Raw genomic sequence first — 23,005 nt, forward strand, 5'->3', positions numbered from 1 at the left:
AGGAAATTAGAAAGGGAACAACAACTTAACCCTTGTGTCTGATCAGATTCGTATTTGTTTGATAACTTTGCAGTGATTATGTTTGTAGCCAACATAATATGTGGCATAATCTTTTAATTATCTTGTATTTTTTTTTTTACTCTTCATAAATTGTTTATTCCACTTCAGCCCGATCATAACCACCACATATTCTTTTTTTTTGTCATATTTAACAACTCTTTTCAGAAAAGTGGGAGTATTTCATTACAAAAATAATATAAAAAATGGTTATGATCAGGGCTGAAGTTGAATAAAATATTTATGGAAAAGAAAGTGGGAAATTATTTCAACATAATCTTTTTATGGAGTTTTTCAATTTAGTCCCCTAATAAGAGTATAATACTTTAGTTTTCAGACACAAGGGTTAAATAACAATGGCATAGGATTTGAATTTAAACACAGTGGAGCTTAGATGATCTACAGTTGTCCACGACTTATCCTCCAAGGCATCTGCTATATAATCTTCAGATTTACTTAAGTGTTATTAGTAGGTTACAGCAGTAAGCATTAGTTTGCTCAGTCAATTATGGCCAATTCGTTTTATATTGTTTAATACAGTTAAATAAATAGATAAATGAAGCAATTTTTTTTGTCTGTCGAAGACCGAGGGAACCGCGTCCGGCTTCAGCTGATTAGTGGTCTTCTGGACAAACATCCCACCCCAACAACATAATCCGAGGCAATGAAGTGTTCTCTGCAGATCCTCCTTCCCTGTCCAACAGGCTGGTCGCGCCGCCTGAGTGCAGCCAGCCCGAGCCAACATGTCAACAACACTGTTTTTTTCACTGGTAGTTTGTGGAAATTAACCAACTTTCCTCTCTCTCACATGGTAAAATTAGTTTGAACAGCCAGGAGCAATACAAACAGAACCACCGCGGTCCCGTTGTTTTGTAGGCAACATTTTATTTGCTGACTGACCCATTCACTATAGGCAGCTAACCAGAGTGTATACACCCAACCAACGGTATGACGTCAGCAACAAAATGGCCGCGCCCATAATGCTAAATGCTTCAGAAATGTACACAACAAATCGTTTTTTCTTAGAAACTGCTTATTTTTATAACGTGACTTCTTCTGTGGCTTATCTAAATACTAATGTGATGCTATGAATATGTATTAATCGCACTGCTTCATTTCCACTTTAAAAGGTCTTGGTTTAACTTGTTGAACCCTGCAGACAGTCAGCCTGATAGGAGATGATTTAACTTGTTGAACCTGCAGCCAGACAGGAGATGATTTAACTTGTTGAACCTACAGGCAGACTGATAGGAGATGATTTAACTTGTTGAACCTGCAGCCAGACTGATAGGAGATGATTTAACTTGTTGAACCTGCAGCCAGACAGCCTGATAGGAGATGATTTAACTCTCGTTGGACAAGGCAACACATATCGAAACATCCTCTTACCTTTCAGCATGATGTTGCTCAGGTGGGAGGTCAAGGCGTTCCAACTGGCAGGTGAGTTAGTCGCATTTCCAGACATTTCCTGTCAAAACGCAGTCATGGTTTAGCGCTCGAGTCTATTGTACCCTGTTCTCTCACACACACACACACACACACACACACACACACACTAAAGCTGTCCCCGAAGCCTGTTTTTGGGATTCGAACTTCGTCAGGGTTTTTCAAACGGACATTTGATCCTACGTTTTTAATTAAAAAAAAAATCTTTAAAAAAAGAATTTTTATTTCTTTTTTTATATATATAAATATCCTCAAACTAAATCCTCAATTTGAATAAAGTGAGTCTTTTTCTTTTATTAAATCAACTTTCTTTAATGAATATAATTCATCAGTTTTTAATACTATAATATTAGTGTAGCCTAATCTCTATCTGCAACTGTGAAGAAAAACCCCATTGGTTTAAACAGAATGAATAGACATAAACAATTAAAAATAATAGATTTATTTTTTTAATTAAAAATGAAAATTTTCTAATGTTGATTTAGAATTTGAATGGCAACGTAATGAACGAAGGTCCGAACGTTCGAACGCCCAAACACACACACACACACACACACACACACATCCTCACCTCGTTGAAGAAGCCGAAGGCAGCCAGCCCGGCGGGGTCGGCGACGCCCAGCGACGTGTTCCCGCCGTAGGACGACTTGAGGTTCACGATGTGCATCTGAGGGGAAGCCATGCGGGGGTTAATGAACATCTGGGGCTCAAAACGCTCGCCTGCGCCCACTTCTTTGGACTCCTTTTTCAACGCACCTGCATCTTTTTTCTATTGTTTCAATGGTTTTATATGAACCTACAGGCAGACTGATAGGAGATGATTTAACTTGTTGAACCTGCAGCCAGACTGATAGGAGATGATTTAACTTGTTGAACCTGCAGCCAGACAGCCTGATAGGAGATGATTTAACTCTCGTTGGACAAGGCAACACATATCGAAACATCCTCTTACCTTTCAGCATGACGTTGCTCAGGTGGGAGGTCAAGGCGTTCCAACTGGCAGGTGAGTTAGTCGCATTTCCAGACATTTCCTGTCAAAACGCAGTCATGGTTTAGCGCTCGAGTCTATTGTACCCTGTTCTCTCACACACACACACACACACACACACACACACACACACACACACACTAAAGCTGTCCCCGAAGCCTGTTTTTGGGATTCGAACTTCGTCAGGGTTTTTCAAACGGACATTTGATCCTACGTTTTTAATTAAAAAAAAATCTTTAAAAAAAAAAATGTATTTCTTTTTTTATATATATAAATATCCTCAAACTAAATCCTCAATTTGAATAAAGTGAGTCTTTTTCTTTTATTAAATCAACTTTCTTTAATGAATATAATTCATCAGTTTTTAATACTATAATATTAGTGTAGCCTAATCTCTATCTGCAACTGTGAAGAAAAACCCCATTGGTTTAAACAGAATGAATAGACATAAACAATTAAAAATAATAGATTTATTTTTTTAATTAAAAATGAAAATTTTCTAATGTTGATTTAGAATTTGAATGGCAACGTAATGAACGAAGGTCCGAACGTTCGAACGCCCAAACACACACACACACACACACACACACACACATCCTCACCTCGTTGAAGAAGCCGAAGGCAGCCAGCCCGGCGGGGTCGGCGACGCCCAGCGACGTGTTCCCGCCGTAGGACGACTTGAGGTTCACGATGTGCATCTGAGGGGAAGCCATGCGGGGGTTAATGAACATCTGGGGCTCAAAACGCTCGCCTGCGCCCACTTCTTTGGACTCCTTTTTCAACGCACCTGCATCTTTTTTCTATTGTTTCAATGGTTTTATATGAACCTACAGGCAGACTGATAGGAGATGATTTAACTTGTTGAACCTGCAGCCAGACTGATAGGAGATGATTTAACTTGTTGAACCTGCAGCCAGACAGCCTGATAGGAGATGATTTAACTCTCGTTGGACAAGGCAACACATATCGAAACATCCTCTTACCTTTCAGCATGACGTTGCTCAGGTGGGAGGTCAAGGCGTTCCAACTGGCAGGTGAGTTAGTCGCATTTCCAGACATTTCCTGTCAAAACGCAGTCATGGTTTAGCGCTCGAGTCTATTGTACCCTGTTCTCTCACACACACACACACACACACACACACACACACACACACACTAAAGCTGTCCCCGAAGCCTGTTTTTGGGATTCGAACTTCGTCAGGGTTTTTCAAACGGACATTTGATCCTACGTTTTTAATTAAAAAAAAATCTTTAAAAAAAAAATGTATTTCTTTTTTTATATATATAAATATCCTCAAACTAAATCCTCAATTTGAATAAAGTGAGTCTTTTTCTTTTATTAAATCAACTTTCTTTAATGAATATAATTCATCAGTTTTTAATACTATAATATTAGTGTAGCCTAATCTCTATCTGCAACTGTGAAGAAAAACCCCATTGGTTTAAACAGAATGAATAGACATAAACAATTAAAAATAATAGATTTATTTTTTTAATTAAAAATGAAAATTTTCTAATGTTGATTTAGAATTTGAATGGCAACGTAATGAACGAAGGTCCGAACGTTCGAACGCCCAAACACACACACACACACACACACACACACACATCCTCACCTCGTTGAAGAAGCCGAAGGCAGCCAGCCCGGCGGGGTCGGCGACGCCCAGCGACGTGTTCCCGCCGTAGGACGACTTGAGGTTCACGATGTGCATCTGAGGGGAAGCCATGCGGGGGTTAATGAACATCTGGGGCTCAAAACGCTCGCCTGCGCCCACTTCTTTGGACTCCTTTTTCAACGCACCTGCATCTTTTTTCTATTGTTTCAATGGTTTTATATGAACCTACAGGCAGACTGATAGGAGATGATTTAACTTGTTGAACCTGCAGCCAGACTGATAGGAGATGATTTAACTTGTTGAACCTGCAGCCAGACAGCCTGATAGGAGATGATTTAACTCTCGTTGGACAAGGCAACACATATCGAAACATCCTCTTACCTTTCAGCATGATGTTGCTCAGGTGGGAGGTCAAGGCGTTCCAACTGGCAGGTGAGTTAGTCGCATTTCCAGACATTTCCTGTCAAAACGCAGTCATGGTTTAGCGCTCGAGTCTATTGTACCCTGTTCTCTCACACACACACACACACACACACACACACACACACACACACTAAAGCTGTCCCCGAAGCCTGTTTTTGGGATTCGAACTTCGTCAGGGTTTTTCAAACGGACATTTGATCCTACGTTTTTAATTAAAAAAAAATCTTTAAAAAAAAAAATGTATTTCTTTTTTTATATATATAAATATCCTCAAACTAAATCCTCAATTTGAATAAAGTGAGTCTTTTTCTTTTATTAAATCAACTTTCTTTAATGAATATAATTCATCAGTTTTTAATACTATAATATTAGTGTAGCCTAATCTCTATCTGCAACTGTGAAGAAAAACCCCATTGGTTTAAACAGAATGAATAGACATAAACAATTAAAAATAATAGATTTATTTTTTTAATAAAAAATGAAAATTTTCTAATGTTGATTTAGAATTTGAATGCCAACGTAATGAACGAAGGTCCGAACGTTCGAACACCCAAACACACACACACACACACACACATCCTCACCTCGTTGAAGAAGCCGAAGGCAGCCAGCCCGGCGGGGTCGGCGACGCCCAGCGACGTGTTCCCGCCGTAGGACGACTTGAGGTTCACGATGTGCATCTGAGGGGAAGCCATGCGGGGGTTAATGAACATCTGGGGCTCAAAACGCTTGCCTGCGCCCACTTCTTTGGACTCCTTTTTCAACGCACCTGCATTTTTTTTCTATTGTTTCAATGGTTTTATATGAACCTACAGGCAGACTGATAGGAGATGATTTAACTTGTTGAACCTGCAGCCAGACTGATAGGAGATGATTTAACTTGTTGAACATGCAGCCAGACAGCCTGATAGGAGATGATTTAACTCTCGTTGGACAAGGCAACACATATCGAAACATCCTCTTACCTTTCAGCATGACGTTGCTCAGGTGGGAGGTCAAGGCGTTCCAACTGGCAGGTGAGTTAGTCGCATTTCCAGACATTTCCTGTCAAAACGCAGTCATGGTTTAGCGCTCGAGTCTATTGTACCCTGTTCTCTCACACACACACACACACACACACACACACACACACACACACACACACACACACACACACACACACACACACACACACACACTAAAGCTGTCCCCGAAGCCTGTTTTTGGGATTCGAACTTCGTCAGGGTTTTTCAAACGGACATTTGATCCTACGTTTTTAATAAAAAAAAAATCTTTAAAAAAAAAAAATGTATTTCTTTTTTTATATATATAAATATCCTCAAACTAAATCCTCAATTTGAATAAAGTGAGTCTTTTTCTTTTATTAAATCAACTTTCTTTAATGAATATAATTCATCAGTTTTTAATACTATAATATTAGTGTAGCCTAATCTCTATCTGCAACTGTGAAGAAAAACCCCATTGGTTTAAACAGAATGAATAGACATAAACAATTAAAAATAATAGATTTCTTTTTTTTATTAAAAATGAAAATTTTCTAATGTTGATTTAGAATTTGAATGCCAACGTAATGAACGAAGGTCCGAACGTTCGAACACCCAAACACACACACACACACACATCCTCACCTCGTTGAAGAAGCCGAAGGCAGCCAGCCCGGCGGGGTCGGCGACGCCCAGCGACGTGTTCCCGCCGTAGGACGACTTGAGGTTCACGATGTGCATCTGAGGGGAAGCCATGCGGGGGTTAATGAACATCTGGGGCTCAAAACGCTCGCCTGCGCCCACTTCTTTGGACTCCTTTTTCAACGCACCTGCATTTTTTTTCTATTGTTTCAATGGTTTTATATGAACCTACAGGCAGACTGATAGGAGATGATTTAACTTGTTGAACCTGCAGCCAGACAGCCTGATAGGAGATGATTTAACTCTCGTTGGACAAGGCAACACATATCGAAACATCCTCTTACCTTTCAGCATGACGTTGCTCAGGTGGGAGGTCAAGGCGTTCCAACTGGCAGGTGAGTTAGTCGCATTTCCAGACATTTCCTGTCAAAACGCAGTCATGGTTTAGCGCTCGAGTCTATTGTACCCTGTTCTCTCACACACACACACACACTAAAGCTGTCCCCGAAGCCTGTTTTTGGGATTCGAACTTCGTCAGGGTTTTTCAAACGGACATTTGATCCTACGTTTTTAATTAAAAAAAAATCTTTAAAAAAAAAAATGTATTTATTTTTTTATATATATAAATATCCTCAAACTAAATCCTCAATTTGAATAAAGTGAGTCTTTTTCTTTTATTAAATCAACTTTCTTTAATGAATATAATTCATCAGTTTTTAATACTATAATATTAGTGTAGCCTAATCTCTATCTGCAACTGTGAAGAAAAACCCCATTGGTTTAAACAGAATGAATAGACATAAACAATTAAAAATAATAGATTTATTTTTTTAATTAAAAATGAAAATTTTCTAATGTTGATTTAGAATTTGAATGCCAACGTAATGAACGAAGGTCCGAACGTTCGAACACCCAAACACACACACACACACACATCCTCACCTCGTTGAAGAAGCCGAAGGCAGCCAGCCCGGCGGGGTCGGCGACGCCCAGCGACGTGTTCCCGCCGTAGGACGACTTGAGGTTCACGATGTGCATCTGAGGGGAAGCCATGCAGGGGTTAATGAACATCTGGGGCTCAAAACGCTCGCCTGCGCCCACTTCTTTGGACTCCTTTTTCAACGCACCTGCATCTTTTTTCTATTGTTTCAATGGTTTTATATGTACAGTAAAGTACAGTACAAATGTCATTCAATCAATCACAGTGCAGGTGATTGATTGATTGAACATTTTATTAACAGATTGCAGAATGGGTACAATACAGTACGGCTCAATACACACAATTGTTAAGGGGATGCAGACCAGAGAAAGACTTTCGTCTTGTTTACATCAGGGTCCCCCATTTTGAATTCATAATGAATTGTAAGTAAGGGTGCAATTAGCACTGTGCAATACATTCTTTGTGGATCTAGCCCCCAGTCTGATCTCTAGTCGAACCCGTACCTCCATGGCGTAGCGCTTGCCGTTCACCGTGTGCTCGGACCCCTTCACCTCAGAGCCGTTGCCCCAGTGCAGGTGGAACTGTAGGCTGTCGTAGGCCTCGGACAGACCCCCCCCCGGACACCTGCACGCCACTCCTCAGAGTCACTTTGACTGGAAGACAAACAAACAGAGGGTGGGTTCAGCTACGTACCGCGACGCTACGGGTTCAAATCCTTTCGTCGAATTGTCATGGTGCACAATTCGTCTAACTAAACTGTCCCTCTATTCATAACTGCCCTCTATTCATAACTGCTAAACTGTCCTCTATTCATAACTGCTAAACTGTCCTCTATTTATAACTGCTATTTGCTAAACTTCTCCGAAGTTGCCTACTGCAGCTTTAATAATCCAAAACACAGAATAATGCATCGAGTTTTAAAGCACATTCTTGCATACAAAAAAAGAAGTTATTCCAGAAAGCCAGGGCACAAAACGTTGAATAATAAACTGAACAAGCATAACATGCACACAGAGTCAGACATGATGGGGTTGTACAAGAGCATGTGGATGAAAAACATCTCCATACATTAGGCCTACATGTCCCCGTCCTTAACCACCCCTAGGTCAGGGGTCTGGACTGGGAGAGAGGTCCTCTAGTCTAGGTCAGGGGTCTGGACTGGGAGAGAGGGCCTCTAGGTCAGGGGTCTGGACTGGGAGAGAGGTCCTCTAGGTCAGGGGTCTGGACTGGGAGAGAGGTCCTCTAGGTCAGGGGTCTGGACTGGGAGAGAGGTCCTCTAGTCTAGGTCAGGGGTCTGGACTGGGAGAGAGGGCCTCTAGGTCAGGGGTCTGGACTGGGAGAGAGGTCCTCTAGGACAGGGGTCTGGACTGGGAGAGAGGTCCTGGACAGGGGTCTGGACTGGGAGAGAGGTCCTCTAGGACAGGGGTCTCCAGGGGGTCTTCTTGTTGGGATGGAGGTGATGCACTGAACACAAACTACACCCAGACTGACTGGAGACTCGAGTGAAAGGAATCCTGTTTCTCCTCAAACTAGAAACTCTTTACAAACAGTCTGGTGGCGTTGTTCTAAATGACTACTAATCATCCTGTTTATTTTTGTTCCTCTTTATGTGACTGAATACTATCGTTTATCAATACATGTTCCCTATAGTTTATCAATACAGGTCCCTATCCTTTCTCAATACAGGGTCCCTATCCTTTCTCAATACAGGGTCCATATCCTTTCTCAATACAGGGTCCCTATCCTTTCTCAATACAGGGTCCCTATCCTTTCTCAATACAGGGTCCCTATCCTTTCCCAATACAGGGTCCCTATCCTTTCTCAATACAGGGTCCCTATCATTGCTCACCTGTCTTGCCGGTGTTCTCGCTCTCGTACAGGGCAGAGGTGTTGCCGTAGTTGACGAAGGAGAAGGCAGTGAGGGCAGAGTCCTCGGTGGCATTAGCCGACACGATGTCGATGGGAGACTGTCTGGAACCATTGCAATGGTCTGGGGCGATAGTGGGCCAGTGGCTGTCACCTGGATACAAAATATAGTATAGTTTAGTAATACATAGATATTATATGATGGAGTGTTAAAAAAAATTTAAAGTGTCTAAAGTGAATGTTAAAAGTGAGTGTTTAAAGTAGAATGCGCCAACATTGATTGAACATTTTATTAACAGATTGCAGAATGGGTACAATACAGTACGGCTCAATACACACAATTGTTAAGGGGATGCAGACCAGAGAAAGACTTTCGTCTTGTTTACATCAGGGTCCCCCATTTTGAATTCATAATGAATTGTAAGTAAGGGTGCAATTAGCACCGTGCAATACATTCTTTGTGGATCTAGCCCCCAGTCTGATCCCTAGTCGAACCCGTACCTCCATGGCGTAGCGCTTGCCGTTCACCGTGTGCTCGGACCCCTTCACCTCAGAGCCGTTGCCCCAGTGCAGGTGGAACTGTAGGCTGTCGTAGGCCTCGGACAGACCCCCCCCCGGACACCTGCACGCCACTCCTCAGAGTCACTTTGACTGGAAGACAAACAAACAGAGGGTGGGTTCAGCTACGTACCGCGACGCTACGGGTTCAAATCCTTTCGTCGAATTGTCATGGTGCACAATTCGTCTAACTAAACTGTCCCTCTATTCATAACTGCCCTCTATTCATAACTGCTAAACTGTCCTCTATTCATAACTGCTAAACTGTCCTCTATTTATAACTGCTATTTGCTAAACTTCTCCGAAGTTGCCTACTGCAGCTTTAATAATCCAAAACACAGAATAATGCATCGAGTTTTAAAGCACATTCTTGCATACAAAAAAAGAAGTTATTCCAGAAAGCCAGGGCACAAAACGTTGAATAATAAACTGAACAAGCATAACATGCACACAGAGTCAGACATGATGGGGTTGTACAAGAGCATGTGGATGAAAAACATCTCCATACATTAGGCCTACATGTCCCCGTCCTTAACCACCCCTAGGTCAGGGGTCTGGACTGGGAGAGAGGTCCTCTAGTCTAGGTCAGGGGTCTGGACTGGGAGAGAGGGCCTCTAGGTCAGGGGTCTGGACTGGGAGAGAGGTCCTCTAGGTCAGGGGTCTGGACTGGGAGAGAGGTCCTCTAGGTCAGGGGTCTGGACTGGGAGAGAGGTCCTCTAGTCTAGGTCAGGGGTCTGGACTGGGAGAGAGGTCCTCTAGGTCAGGGGTCTGGACTGGGAGAGAGGTCCTCTAGGACAGGGGTCTGGACTGGGAGAGAGGTCCTCTAGGACAGGGGTCTGGACTGGGAGAGAGGTCCTGGACAGGGGTCTGGACTGGGAGAGAGGTCCTCTAGGACAGGGGTCTCCAGGGGGTCTTCTTGTTGGGATGGAGGTGATGCACTGAACACAAACTACACCCAGACTGACTGGAGACTCGAGTGAAAGGAATCCTGTTTCTCCTCAAACTAGAAACTCTTTACAAACAGTCTGGTGGCGTTGTTCTAAATGACTACTAATCATCCTGTTTATTTTTGTTCCTCTTTATGTGACTGAATACTATCGTTTATCAATACATGTTCCCTATAGTTTATCAATACAGGTCCCTATCCTTTCTCAATACAGGGTCCCTATCCTTTCTCAATACAGGGTCCATATCCTTTCTCAATACAGGGTCCCTATCCTTTCTCAATACAGGGTCCCTATCCTTTCTCAATACAGGGTCCCTATCCTTTCCCAATACAGGGTCCCTATCCTTTCTCAATACAGGGTCCCTATCATTGCTCACCTGTCTTGCCGGTGTTCTCGCTCTCATACAGGGCAGAGGTGTTGCCGTAGTTGACGAAGGAGAAGGCAGTGAGGGCAGAGTCCTCGGTGGCATTAGCCGACACGATGTCGATGGGAGACTGTCTGGAACCATTGCAATGGTCTGGGGCGATAGTGGGCCAGTGGCTGTCACCTGGATACAAAATATAGTATAGTTTAGTAATACATAGATATTATATGATGGAGTGTTAAACATTTTTTAAAGTGTCTAAAGTGAATGTTAAAAGTGAGTGTTTAAAGTAGAATGCGCCAACATTATGGGAAATTATCTTATCGTCTTCTCCAGAGTCAGACAAGAAGATAGATACCAGTTTCCTCTCTGTGCATTCAGTAGAAAGATATCCTGCTGAAAGCTAGCCTAGCTTAGCGCAATGAATGGAAGCAGGTACAGACCAGCTAGCCTAGCTTAGCACAATGAATGGAAACAGAACAGGCAAGCTAGCCTAGCTTAGCACAATGAATGGAAGCAGGTACAGACCAGCTAGCCTAGCTTAGCACAATGAATGGAAACAGAACAGGCCAGCTAGCCTAGCTTAGCACAATGAATGGAAGCAGATACAGACCAGCTAGCCTAGCTTACTGTAGCACAATGAATGCAAGTGGATACAAACCAGCTAGCCTAGCTTAGCACAATGAATGGAAACAGACCAGGCCAGCTAGCCTAGCTTACTGTAGCACAATGAATGCAAGTGGATACAAACCAGCTAGCCTAGCTTACTGTAGCACAATGAATGCAAGTGGATACCCACCAGGGGATCATCCCTATGTTCCCCCGGTCCTATGTTCCCCGGGTTCTATGTTCCTCGCTTTGATTGATTATAATATGACACTCATAGCAGAATTAGTTATCAATAACCTACCTGTATAAATGTTAAAAGTTGTTGCAAATATTTGTTTTCCCTCATAAATATACCACTATATACATTAATTTCTTATATTAGTTTTAAAATGACCATTTAACAGTTTAACAGTGCTCTGAAAATGCTCTGAGAACATGCGGTCATCATTCACTGTTTTAAGCACAAACACATTAGGGAGGGGGGGAGAGAGACAGGCCCGGCCTGTATGCCTGCACCCTGCCATGTTGGTTTACCATGACTTTTTAGCAAGCAAGGTAGCAGCAATGCTAAGCTAACTGATTGTGCCAGTGTATCCTGTTAAAGAATACATCATAAGCCACATTTTGAAACGTTACTGACGTTAGCCTACATAAAATGTATAACAGTATATACAACAGGTGGATATCACTAAACACCAAAATCAAGAAACATTCATCATAGCTAACTGCTAACGCTACTAGCTAAATTAGCTTCAGCTAGCAGGCATGAATAACGGTTAATATAATATTCTCTACCATGTAAAAACGAACACGGCACTACTCCGCTGGCGTTTGCAATCGAAAGCATACATACAACATACAACATACTCCCATAATCTAATCATCATACATTTCACATCTCTTCCCCTTGTTACACAAACATACAATATCAATATACAAATACAAACATTTGAACACAATGCCAAATATTTCCTCACCCGTTATCCATCCCCAGAGCGAATGAAAAGAAAAAACAGCGATCCGCATTGTAACGCGCATGCGCAGAAGCGCAAACGCACAGCAACCGATGTACACCGCGACAACGTACAACTATTATCACAAAACACTCAGTTTCGTCCTAATACAATGCCACGACATCCACCGCGTCCTCTAATACTTCCTAACCATCATTTTCAAAACTCTAATCATAACACATGTCGCCCGCAAACTCACAAAACAGTCGCACGCAAGCTAACAGCCTAGCCAGCCTCATGCTCCCCTTCCTAGGTCGCACAATATGACGTCATCAACCCGCGACTGCTTCTCCATAACAACATCGTCTTACACTTATTACCGCATTAAATATAACCATTAATACGGCCACAATCACACCAACGAACCACTCGACTCGCTTCTTAACAACAATATCTTCCACAGTGTTTCGTCAAATCTCTCACCTCGCCGCCTTAACGTCCCTAGATTTACCGCGGCTCTTCCACAGAGCTAAGCTAGTTAGCCCCAACTCCCAATATGACTCCAGTGCTTGCACATTGTATCTACCGCTTGTTACATTACTTCTTTCAATAGTTTCGCCGCACTCATTTTCACCGCGCTTAAGAGCGTTAGCCTACATAAAATGTATAACAGTATATACAACAGGTGGATATCACTAAACACCAAAATCAAGAAACATTCATCATAGCTAACTGCTAACGCTACTAGCTAAATTAGCTTCAGCTAGCAGGCATGAATAACGGTTAATATAATATTCTCTACCATGTAAAAACGAACACGGCACTACTCCACTGGCGTTTGCAATCGAAAGCATACATACAACATACAACATACAACATAATCGACATTATTGCCATGCAGTACTCACCAGTCTTAACGATGCAGAGAGACATGAGGTAGCAGCCAGGAAGCTGCCGCACAGGTGCATTCTGGGAGGCGGGGCAGCACAAGTGCAGTGCAGTCTGGGTGATGAGACAATGACGACAGCATACGTTGAGCAGCATCCGTTGATTCAACATTTATTAGATATTGGCATTTCAATCATTAAAATGCAACCACAAAACAATATTGATTCAATGATATGTTTTCAACATTAGTCAATTGCTTTAGCGGTTAATGGGTGATTCACCATCAATCGTCGACCTTAACCAAAAATCAAGCATTTTGACCATAAATCAACATTGAATTAACACCTTTTGCTATCTGGGGATCCATGTCGCCAGTGGTGCTCAGATCCAGTATGATGTAGAGTCGCTGAACTCTGAATATTGACACACTAACACTCGAGTCATCCACTCACAGACAGACAGGTAGACAGGGACAGGGGTTAGAGAGCTCCTGTGTTCGCAATAGGCAGCAATGGGAGCAATAAATACATGTAATATACTGTAAGCATATCTGTATGCACTATGCACTATACATTGTAGCAATAGTATCAAAGTATATAAGAACATTTTAAAGTTAAAGTAATAAATAGAACTAGAACAAAGAAGCATAGGAATACAAATGCTGGTATACAGGATGGAATACAAGACAGAGGGGCAGAAGAACCACTCAGAACAAATTGAAGTAGAGCGGGCATGGTTAGACGTTGTAGGTCAGACTGAAGATGGCATGAAGCAGATCCATGGCGCCAGTGGTGGTCAGAACCAGTTTGAGGTAGAGCAGCCACTGCAATCTGTATGTCAACACACTATCACTCGAGACATCCACTCAGAGAGACAGGAACAGGGGTTAGAAAAGCTCCCATGTCCGCAATAAGCAGACATGGGAGCAATAAACAGACATCCTAACTGAACTAACCAGATTAAGCCAACGGTTTATCCCCGACCAGGGGATCGTTGCAATCAGCGCTCGTCTGGGATCGCTTTCGGTCAGTGATTGGTCAGTTCAGGACTGTTTACAACCGGACGTGGTCACTCATCAGAACGGCTTGTCAAATTACGCTCGCCGGATATTTCGTCTTGTAACTCGAGACCCGAAACACGCAATAGGTTGAGTGGTGACGATCGTATACGGTACGCCGAACGTTAAAAGGTTAACTGAGTAATCAGAGCTTTCTCTGTAGGGTTTATGTGACAAATCTTGAAAACAGAACAAAGGTAATCTTTCTTGAGAACAGGCAAGGCAGTGGAGTTAACAAATTTTTCCTGGGAAACCAAATAATGAATGGTTCCCACCCAGATTCCCACTGTGGATAAAGGAAGATCTTGAATTATTTTGTAATACCAAGACAGCATGTCCTTTCTAATTTAAAGTGTATGGTCTCACCTAGGAAGAGAATTTTGTCAGGTGCCAAGAGGTAAATAACAGCTGTTTGATCAAGTCTTTGATCTGATCTGTAGTTAAAGACTACTTGTTGACAAGGGCGGCTAGGTGGTGTAGTGGGCAAGGCACTCGCCACCAGTGTGGAGACGCTAGGATTCGCGTGTTCGAATCCAGCTCTCCACATTGTTTTTCAGTTTGGCTGGTCGTCCGCAGTAATACACATTGGCCGTATTACGGGGAGGGAAAACTGAAGGGTGGGGATCAAGTCGGTTGGTGCGCCTGCGCAGTAGAATCAGGAAGTGTCGGGGGCAGCGTGAGCCTCCCACGCGTTACTCCTCGACACTGAGAGATCGAGCTGCGCAGGTGAAAAGATGCGACTGCTGTTACCTCAAGTACCGGAGGGGACTTGTGCTATGTATGACTTAGTCCACATTGCAGCCGGCTTGTGGGAGGCAAGAAACAGCGTTCGTGACAGGGGAGGGTTGAATTGGATGATACGAAATTGGGATGGGAGAAAAATATGGAAAAATGGGAGAAAAAGTGGATCAAAAAAAAAATACTACTTGTTGACCATTTGCACAATGTGGAGGTCTTTACTCTTGGCTACATTTGAAAAAGAAACACAACATTAATTAATATGTCTGTATTGATCGATTTATGATAAAAACAGCAGGGTCTCCTTATAAGGGGACCCTACAGCTTAACAGGCTAACTCTAAAGGCCCTCCAATAGTCTGCGCGGACTCAAAGCGGACTCCAAGTGCGAAGCTCCAATTTTCTAACCGCGCGGACGTCTGCTCACTTGGGGCGGGATCCCCAAAGAATGGATTGTTATTTTATTGTAAATTTTATTAACAGATTGCAGAATGGGTACAATACAGTACTGCTCAATACACACAATTGTGGGGGATGCAGACCAGAGAAAGTCTTTCGTCTTGTTTACATCAGGGTCCCCCATTTTCAATTCATAATGAATTGTAAGTAAGGGTGCAATTAGCACCGTGCAATCCATTCTTTGTGGATCCCGCCCTTGGTGTCACACAAAACGCTGCTCGGCGTTGACATCGACCTGAATTTAATGTGACGCTGATCTGTATTTTACTCTGAACATCCCATACATTAATCTGTTAGATATGGGGCATGAAATAAGACATATAACTCAATTAGTATCGACGTGTCATCTGTTAGACCCACGTTTAATATTCTGGAAAGTTGTGAACGCTTTCTGTTAATCTGGTAAACTGTTGGTTGTATTGTATTGTATTGTATTAGGCGGAGCTAAATGCTAATGTGGCTAACTAACAGTAAACTTTTGTACATGAAATTGTTATGTTCTGGTTATACAGGGTTTGCTGTACAGTATGTTGTGATAGTGGGTACGGTGCCTTTAAGAGTGTGACTATTATGGGTCGCTGTTGGTTACGGGCAGAGCACGCGCTGATACATACATATATATATATATGTTTATATATATATTTATTTATTAATTCAATTTAAAAAAGTAAAAAAATTATTACAATTCTTTTTTTTATTATAATTTTTTTATCTCATTCATTCCATAAGAACATAGAATAAACATTTATAGACTTTTTTTTTAAATGGTCCATTTGCATGTTCTTGGTATCTGATTCTAGGGACATCTATGGATCTGGTTAGGGTTAGGGTTAGGGTTAGGGTTAAAAATAACCCAGTGAAGAAAATGAGATGCAGTGCCTGCAGTATCCCTAAACTTACTAGGGCATGCTTTCCCAAAGTGGGTGCCATGACGACAGTCTAGGGCTGCTGCCATATAGTCAAACCCTGCTTACATTCAAAACACATTGTATGGCCATTAGCACATATTTTCTGAGTCTGAGAATCTGGTGATAACATGGTCAAGAATGCTCATTTTGGACAGCAAATGCAAATTTTCTAAATGTGTCTTAAATGTTTAAATTGACCAACCATAGACCTTTTTTTATTCCAATGAAGGTAAGAGCGTACAATATTACAGTACAATATTATTAAAATATTATAATACAAATATTGTTATTTGCTCCATTTCACTCACAAAGGTGTATTGTTCCTTTTATCATAGTGGTGTGGTTATATTTTTTATCTGGATTGCTTAGCCTACATAATGTTAATCTTAATAAAGGATGAAGACTATGTCACAATACATGATGCATCATAGCTTTTTACTGATGCATCCATGTCGTGCAGTAAGTGCCTTTTTCTTCTTTTTGCCCCTGCCCTTCAAGGAATGTTACTCAAATTACTTTTTTTGAGTAGCGAGCCCAACACTGCTAATTGAGTAGGTTAGGTTAGGTTATCCTGCCAATAGCTGGAGAGCTAACAGCTGGAGAACATGAGCACTGTTAAGGGTCACTGTCTGACCCTTAATACTGATAAAACATATTGTGGTGCAGTGTGCTACTACAATATGGACCATGTATTATCCTCATTATTATTACTGACTGATTGAATCCTGCCATTTACCCAAGGGGATTAATAAAGGAACACTTGACTTGACTTGACTTGACTTTGTAATGCATAATCCACACAAAAACAAATGAGAACTGCGGCTAGTGGTTTCAAGATCACACCTTTTTATTCCAAGGAAACCAAACAGACAGCAATTTAACAATCGTAAAGAATCTGATCATTGAAATGTACAACATACATAGAGAAGCTGGCACAGCTCCTGTCTGAAAACCCTTCTAGTGGATAGCCCCTGAGCATCGCCTCCATTCTGGATTGTCTTGTAAGATAATTACCTATTTTTGCTTGTCATCAAGATGACCACTTGGCCATGTTCCCTTCACTCCAGGGTGAATGAGTGTCCAGTAGTGTAATTGAGGGTATGGATAAGTACACATAATATAAGCTTCCTATCTCCTCCACTGAGAATGGGGCGACAGGGCGGCGCACCACATAACGCACTTCAGTGCAACGCAGCCATCCCAGGTTCGACTCCCGAATGTCTCCTCCCCATTTCTTCTCCCATCCTTACTCTCTGTCTATCCAATAATAATTAAAAAAAAAAATGCCAAACTAATTATCTTAAAAAAATAAGACAAGGTCTTATTCAGGTTGATCAAACGTAGGGCCCTGGATAATGTACTTTGTTCTGACCAATTTCATTTTGGGTGTTTTCAGCTCTGGTTACTGTAGGTAATTACTGGTACAGTACAATGTACCGTGTACAATGTAAAAACTAAGCTCATCAATTGATTTTGCTTTAGGCACTATTACATTATTATATATAAAAAATAAAAAATTAACTTTTATTGGAAGGTTTTTAAAAACCCTGAAGTTGACGTGAAACTGAATGAGAGTAGGCCTAGCAAATAAAAGCTATAATAATAATAATAATAATAATAATAATAATAATAATAATAATAATAATAATAATAATAATAATAATAATAATAATAATAATAATAATAATAATAATAATAATAATAATAATAATAATAATAATAATAATAATAATAATAATAATAATAATAATAATAATAATAATAATAATAATAATAATAATAATAATAATAATAATAATAATAATAATAATAATAATAATAATAATAATAATAATAATAATAATAATAATAATAATAATAATAATAATAATAATAATAACAATAACAATAATAATAACAATACTAATAATAATAATAATAATAATAATAATAATAATAATAATAATAATAATAATAATAATAATAATAATAATAATAATAATAATAATAATAATAATAATAATAATAATAATAATAATAGTAATAGTAATAAAGACTAAGGTAGAGAACACCATTTTAATCTCAGCGTATTCTATTAAGAGCATTTTTTATGGTTAGGAAGCTGGTGATTAATGCAGAAGCGTTTTATGTGTGTTAAAATTCCCTATCCATGGGGCTAGCATAAAAGTCAGACAGTCAGTTAGGAGATAGGAAAGCACACAGCATCATGAAAGACAGAAAGTTAGGAGATAGGAAAGCACACAGAATCATGAAAGACAGAAAGTTAGGAGAGAGTAAAGCACACAGCATCATGAAAGAATTAGCTGAAGTTTACTTGGTGAGCAAGGAGATGCACACTGATAAATACCCTCAGATTGTGTTTTCTATTTTATCTTTTTTCTCTTTGCTTGGGTTCAAATCCTTTTTCGAATTGTTGACCTATAAGTTTCCATGTCCCAATAATGGAATTATCCCAAAGTGGTGCTGTCTTAAGGCATGATGTGCGAGCTAGTCACCGCTCCATGCAGCTACATTTCAACTTCCTACTTAGAAATGCTACCTATATACTGTACAGTAGGAAGCTTCCTTGCATTCGAGACACAGCTCATGTCTCTAAAATGTAAACCTGGTGAAGACCAGTGTCAAAATATTGTGTATTTGTGTATGTAAGCACTGAAAGCGATGTGCACCGTTTTCTCTTTTTCATCCAAGTGTTTTTGTGGAAGATCAGTGTCCATCCAACTCCAGAACCGCAGCTAAAGCCATTTGTTGAGATGTGCTGTATGTCTACTCCATTTCCCCCCTTGCCTATAGCCTTTGTTTTCATCCTTTTGTTCCATTTTGCTGGCATGTTGCTCAAGAGAGTAAGCTGACTGCTGAGTGTGGCTGAGCAACACACCTCTGCCTCTTAACCCAGAAGTAAACGGCAGTGAGGTGTGAATAAATAAATAAATAGCTTTCAGAATTTTCAATAAAGCTCCAAATTGACGGGACAGCGAACAGACATCGTCATTCTGGCTTCAATTTCTGTGAGGTTTCTCTGGTCCTGCCTCCAACCTTCAGACTTCTTGTGTTTGATTTATATTGATGCCAGATCTTCTATCCAAATGAACCTTGATGCTGCAGTTTAGTCTAGAGGTCATGTAGCAACTCAGTGATTATAGTTAATTGTGCAAATTATGAATTACATGATTAGCCGACATTATGTCTCCAAGCTTTGCTAAATATGATTTAGGTTGCCTGCTCACTTATTTCCGAAGAAAGGAGGAAAAAAGAGCATAAAGTACAGAATGCCCATAAAGGCCAGCTGGTTCTCATCCCTTATCTCTGTGATATTATTCAGGTCATGGCAAAATACTTTCCAAAGTGATATGGTCGTGTGTATGTTATGTTAGGAGCAGATGTTAACCCACTGAGCAAGAGCACACCGCAAACATTTAAGGGTGTAACGCAGCAGTAATGTAATGCATAGTGTAACTAATTACCTTCCCCATGGAGTTATGAGAAGTAATGGTTCATGTGTAATACATTACTTTTTCTGAGTAACAACCCCAACACTGACAGTGAATGCTGAGAACATGGACAGATTTGTCGCTGGAATGTGTGATATTTCCCATTTAACACATGTACGCACATGTGTGCGTGTGCACACACATACACACACACACACACATAAAATACAATACACAAAAACCAAGTATCAGCAGGAGCGGGTGTACACAAAAGAGGTAATTGTTTTTTCTGCTCAGTGCTGGCTACTCATTTCCAGACAGACACTGAGCAGCCAAGGATAAAAATAAAAGAGCCACACTAACACTTCTGACAAGCACAGACACAACTGTGGCGAACTATACTATGATCATAATCATAAGAATAATACAAACAGTTTACAGACTAACACTTTCAGGAGTACGATCTAACATGTGCGATTAGACGTTTGAGAACTGTCACAATGGCTGGCGGTTGCTGAAAACTATAGAACACATCTACACCTGAAAGCGCTAAACATAGCTCACAACACTTGTCTCCAAACAACTTGTAAGGATGATAAATTCATCCAATACTTTTTACCAATTGAACTGCTGTGTCACCAAGAGACTGAGCAGTTGATTGAAAACAAAATGGAAATGGCTATACATTATGCAGAGGCAACAGAGGAATTTACACGTTTTATTTCAACACACATGTGACACGACTTTTTGGTTCTGGTATGGAATGGAACCTTCCAAAGTCTGATTGAGAGAGAGAGAGAGAGAGAGAGAGAGAGAGAAATAGAGAAAGAGAGAGAAATAGAGAGAGAGAGAGAGCGAGAGAGGGGGGGTTTGATTGAGAGAGATAGAGGGAGAGAGAGACGGGGGAGGGTCAATTTGGTTCTTTGACCATTAAGGAAACAGCGCAAGATGTTGTGTCCATACATAAATATGGTAATTTTCACTGGTTAAAAAGGCACTTTACAAGATGGCAGAATGGAGAGGAGGGAATGCGAATGGTAGATTGTGCTGATGAAACGTGTGATAATGTCCGTCTCCATCTGTGTCTGAACATCGGATACCGTAGCAGCTTGCCAAGGAGTAGGGTTGCTTTATTGTTCATCATCTATCTTCGTGATCGTGGCATTTTTATGTTGTGAATCACGCTACACAATTTTGTTGTCTAAACTAATGATTGAATCAAACATAGAGTAGAGTAATATTTCTCACAAAATGCTGAATTCTAATTAAGAAAGACTAGTTTCAGTTTGGTATCACATCTCCCATTACGCTGCTGCAATCAAATGTGATCCATCAAATGTAATGTGATCCATCAAATAGAATACGATCCATCAAATAGAATATGATCCATAATGTAATGTGATACATCAAATACAATGTGATCCATCAAATATAATGTGATCCATCAAATGGGTAACTAAATACGTGATTATGCACATGATACCTGAGCAGATATCATATAGCCTAGATTATATTGATGTTTAAAATTGCTTCTGAATATTGTCCATAACGTCCAGCGTCTAGTTTTTTACCAACGGATTTCCAGTTCCGCGTTCGCGTTCTGCGATCTGATTGGCCACTGACGTTTCTGGTGCGATCTGATTGGCCACTGACGTTTCTGGTCATGTGACATGTGCACCCAATCGCGTGACGCGCCCATTTCCGCCTCTAACAGCCTGCAAACTACCTAACGCCTAGTTTATCACTGGTTAAGCTTAGGCGACTCTTTCGAAATTGGTTAAGGTTAGAGTTTGGAATCAGGGCTGGTGTTCTATCACCCTGCTCTAAGACAAACTCTAACCTTAACCAACTTCGAAAGAGTGCCTAAGCTTAACCAGTGATAGAAACAGGCGTCACACGATTGGCGCGACCAGAAACGTCAGTGGCCAATCAGATCGCAGAACGCGAACGCGGAACTGGAAATCCGTTGGTAAAAGTAATCAGGCCGCCCAGCCCTGCAATTGAATTATATTGAGGAGATGCTCATCGACAAAGATAGGATTTTATTAGGATCCCCATTAGTTGATGCAGAACATCATCTACTTTTCCTACTCTTCCTGGGGTCCACAAGAGTAAAGGTACAAGATGATGATTATTAAGTGATGGTGTGATTGTGTGAAAGACAAACACATAATAATGCAATGTGTGTGTGTGTGTGTGTGTGTGTGTGTGTGTGTGTGTGTGTGTGTGTGTGTGTGTGTGTGTGTGTGTGTGTGTGTGTGTGTGTGTGTGTGTGTGTGTGTGGGTGCGTGCGTGCGTGCATGCGTGTGTGCGCATGCGGGCGCATGTGCATGTTTTTCTGTCTGCTTCTCAGTCTCTATATACTGTATACTGTATACCTGTTTATCTGTGTCTGTGTGTGTGCCTGTTTCTGTGTGTGTGTGCGTGTGTGTGCCTGTTTCTGCGTGTGTGTGTGTGTGTGTGTGTGTGTGTGTGTGTGTGTGTGTGTGTGCGTGTGTGCACATGTGCGCATATTTGTGTTTGTCTGATTGTCTGTAGGTCTGTGTGTGTTTGCCATCATTATCAGACATAAAGAGCCCAGTTCCACACTGTCACTAGAGAAACCACTCCCTCTCCCTCCTCCCCTCATCTATGTCCTAGATGTATCTACTGTAACACAGTTTCACACAATAATGATATTCTCTCATCATCAACTCCATCTCCTTCACACCCCGTTCACTCAGCCATCTCCTCCGCCGTCCATTGTCTTCATCTCCCCCGCACTCATCCCCTATCTATCGTCCCCAAGATCACTATGAGTCGTCACGTGAAATCCTCCTCTTCCTTCTTCCTCTTTCCTGTTTCCCAGGGTTCAAAGGTCACAGCCCATGCCGGGCCACAAAAGTGGGGTGAGGGGGCGCAGCATGGTGGGCACTGACAGTGGCCAGGTTGGTGGCGGTCGCCGCGGCGGTCACAGTGGTGGTTGCCGCGGGCGTTGCCGCAGAGGTTGCTGTAGTAGCGGCGACGGGTCCTGGGCACGGGGGGGAGGGGCGACAGGTGGAGGGGGAGGGGTGCAGGTATACTGGGGCTGCTGTGTGAGAGGCAGGCAAGGCTGGAGGGTGGGGGGAGACCTTTGATAGGCAGGGGGGGAGAA

At 41.4% G+C, this 23,005-nt stretch overlaps 1 protein-coding gene across 1 annotated transcript in view; it reads right to left on the minus strand.

Annotated features, from left to right (window-relative positions):
* Positions 1-23,005, minus strand: part of LOC311231611 (somatostatin receptor type 5-like) — a gene marked incomplete at both ends in the record, with an annotated part of 122,767 nt that overhangs the window by 52,491 nt on the left and 47,271 nt on the right. The window contains 4 exons of the mRNA XM_084318239.1: positions 7,599-7,729; positions 8,945-9,115; positions 10,843-11,013; positions 22,787-22,982. Coding sequence (XP_084174365.1) covers positions 7,599-7,729; positions 8,945-9,115; positions 10,843-11,013; positions 22,787-22,982 — 669 coding nt within the window. The remainder of the gene's footprint in view (positions 1-7,598; positions 7,730-8,944; positions 9,116-10,842; positions 11,014-22,786; positions 22,983-23,005) is intronic.

This window comes from Notolepis coatsorum, assembly GCF_963971535.1.
Source record: "Notolepis coatsorum genome assembly, chromosome: 7".
NCBI lineage: Eukaryota > Metazoa > Chordata > Actinopteri > Aulopiformes > Paralepididae > Notolepis > Notolepis coatsorum.